A 2,500-nucleotide genomic window follows, 5' to 3' on the forward strand; every position below is an offset into this window, starting at 1 on the left:
CGGATTACAGAGCCTGAGGGCCGCACGGGGCCCGCGGGCCGTAGTTTGTTCTTTTAGACTTTTCCTGGTCTAAAAGAACAAACGTTAGTGTGAATCAGTCCAATTAGTTTAAATGGTTCAATGTGCGTGTTCACACGCCGGTGCGTGTTCACACGCCGGTGCGTGTTCACACGTTGGTGCGTGTTCACACGTTGGTGCGTGTTCACACGTTGGTGCGTGTTCACACGTTGGTGTTTGTTCACACGTTGGTGTTTGTTCACATGCTTGTGTTTGTTCACATGCTTGTGTTTGTTCACACGTTGGTGTTTGTTCACACGTTGCTGCATGTTCACACGTTGGTGTTTGTTCACACGCCGGTGCGTGTTCACACGTTGGTGTGTGTTCACATGCTTGTGTTTGTTCACACGTTGCTGCGTGTTCACACGCCGGTGCGTGTTCACACGTTGGTGTTTGTTCACACGTTGGTGTTTGTTCACATGCTTGTGTTTGTTCACACGTTGGAGCGTGTTCACACGTTGGTGCGTGTTCACACGCCGGTGCGTGTTCACACGTTGGTGTGTGTTCACACGTTGGTGTTTGTTCACATGCTTGTGTTTGTTCACATGTTGGTGCGTGTTCACACGTTTGTGTGTGTTCACACGTTTGTGCGTGTTCACACGTTGGTGTCAGTTTCATGAGTTTCTATGGTAACGTCCATGGTAACGTGTTGGGGGTCCTCCTGGACTGACACAGGTCCCCCCCTGTCTTCCTGCTCAGGTCTGGGGCTGGCCCTGAACTTCCAGCCGTCCCTCATCATGCTGAACCGTTACTTCAGCCGGCGCCGCCCCCTGGCCAATGGGCTGTCAGCGGCGGGCAGCCCGGTGGCCCTGTGCTGCCTGTCCCCCCTGGGGCAGGTCCTCCAGTACCACTACGGCTGGAGGGGGGGCTTCCTCATCCTGGGTGGTATTCTGCTCAACTGCTGTGTGTGTGGGGCTCTGATGAAGCCTCTGGTGGCCCCCCAGACGCCCGACGCCCCGGACCCGGAGGGGGCTGAAGCTGCAGAGGAGGAGGAGGTGAAGAAGCCGAAGCCCAAACTGCTGGACTTCTCCGTGTTCAAGGACCGGGGGTTCGTCATCTACGCCGTGGCGGCGTCCATCATGGTTCTGGGGCTATTTGTGCCCCCCGTGTTCGTGGTGAGCTACGCCAAGGAGCTGGGAAACGAGGACACCAAGTCGTCCCTGCTGCTGACCCTCCTGGGCTTCATCGATATCTTCGCCCGCCCCACCTGTGGGGTGATTGCCGGCCTGAAGTGGGTGCGCCCCCGGTGCGTCTACCTGTTCAGCTTTTCAATGCTGTTCAATGGAGTAACCGACCTGGTGGGGTCACAGGTGGGTGAGGGCTGCTGGGCGCTGGGGGGGGGGACTCATCCTGGTGTGTGTGGGCCGTCCTTCAGCGTGTCCTACCTGTCCAGGCCCGGGACTACCCCTCGCTGATGGTCTTCTGCGTCTTCTTCGGCATCTCCTACGGGATGGTGGGGGCGCTGCAGTTTGAGGTTCTGATGGAGATCGTGGGGACCCAGAAGTTCTCCAGTGCCATCGGGCTGGTCCTCCTCATGGAGGCCATTGCTGTGCTGGTGGGGCCCCCGGGGGCAGGTGAGTCCTCACAGGAAGTACCCCAACGCCACCGGCTCAAGGAGCTGGTTTAATATAACAGTCTGGGTATTAGTGTGTGCACTGAGGTGGAATTAAATAAAGAAGGACTTTCAGAGTTTTTACACATATATACAGTATTAATAAAAGTTGATTGATTGATTTATTGATTGATTCCATCCCGCATCACAGCGGTGATGTATTGTAACGTCAGTGTGTGTGTTCGTCCGTCCACCAAATGTCTTCACAACCGCTGCAGATAGAAAGATGAAACAAAAAGCACATGACTCAGGCAGCGAAGGGGATGAAGATGAGGTGATGACCTTGACCTTGAGAAAACTAGGTCAAGGTCAGATTTAGACTTTTGTACATATTCTTGCACATACCTCAGGAACTGGATAAGATAGAAAGACGAAACAAAAGGCGTTATATTCAGGGAGGGAAGGATGACAATTAGATCACAGCCTTGACCTTGAAAAACTAGGTCAAGGTCACATTTTCACTTTTATACCTTTTTAGGTACACATCTCAGAAACCTGATGAAATATAATCACAAAACAAAAAGCAACATTTTCAGGAAGCCAGAGGCACAGAATGTGATGATGTCACAGGATGTTTGGTCTGTCACTGCCTGGTTTATTTTTTAATTAAAAGCTGTGCTGTTTAAAAAGATTCCAGTGAACTTTACCGCCTGTTTCTCACCTGGTTCTGTCTGCTGAACCTGTCTTTCCCTTCGCTCCATCCTCTTCTATCCTTCTTTGCAGACAAATAATCTTCATCCTGAGTGGTTGGGCTGTCGCCGCTGCGCCTCATGACACATCATTATCTCAGATTAACAACCATTTTTCCGTTTCAGTTGCTGCACGAACGAG

General features: G+C 52.3%; 1 protein-coding gene across 2 annotated transcripts in view; it reads left to right on the forward strand.

Moving 5' to 3' along the window:
- slc16a3a (solute carrier family 16 member 3a) overlaps window positions 1-2,500 on the forward strand; it is an 11,887-nt gene that overhangs the window by 6,080 nt on the left and 3,307 nt on the right. For both annotated transcript variants that reach the window (XM_068337357.1, XM_068337358.1), the window contains 2 exons: window positions 757-1,367; window positions 1,451-1,631. In XM_068337357.1, the coding sequence (XP_068193458.1) occupies window positions 757-1,367; window positions 1,451-1,631 (792 nt within the window). The remainder of the gene's footprint in view (window positions 1-756; window positions 1,368-1,450; window positions 1,632-2,500) is intronic.

Source organism: Antennarius striatus, chromosome 16 (assembly GCF_040054535.1).
Source record: "Antennarius striatus isolate MH-2024 chromosome 16, ASM4005453v1, whole genome shotgun sequence".
In the NCBI taxonomy this organism is placed as follows: Eukaryota; Metazoa; Chordata; class Actinopteri; order Lophiiformes; family Antennariidae; genus Antennarius; species Antennarius striatus.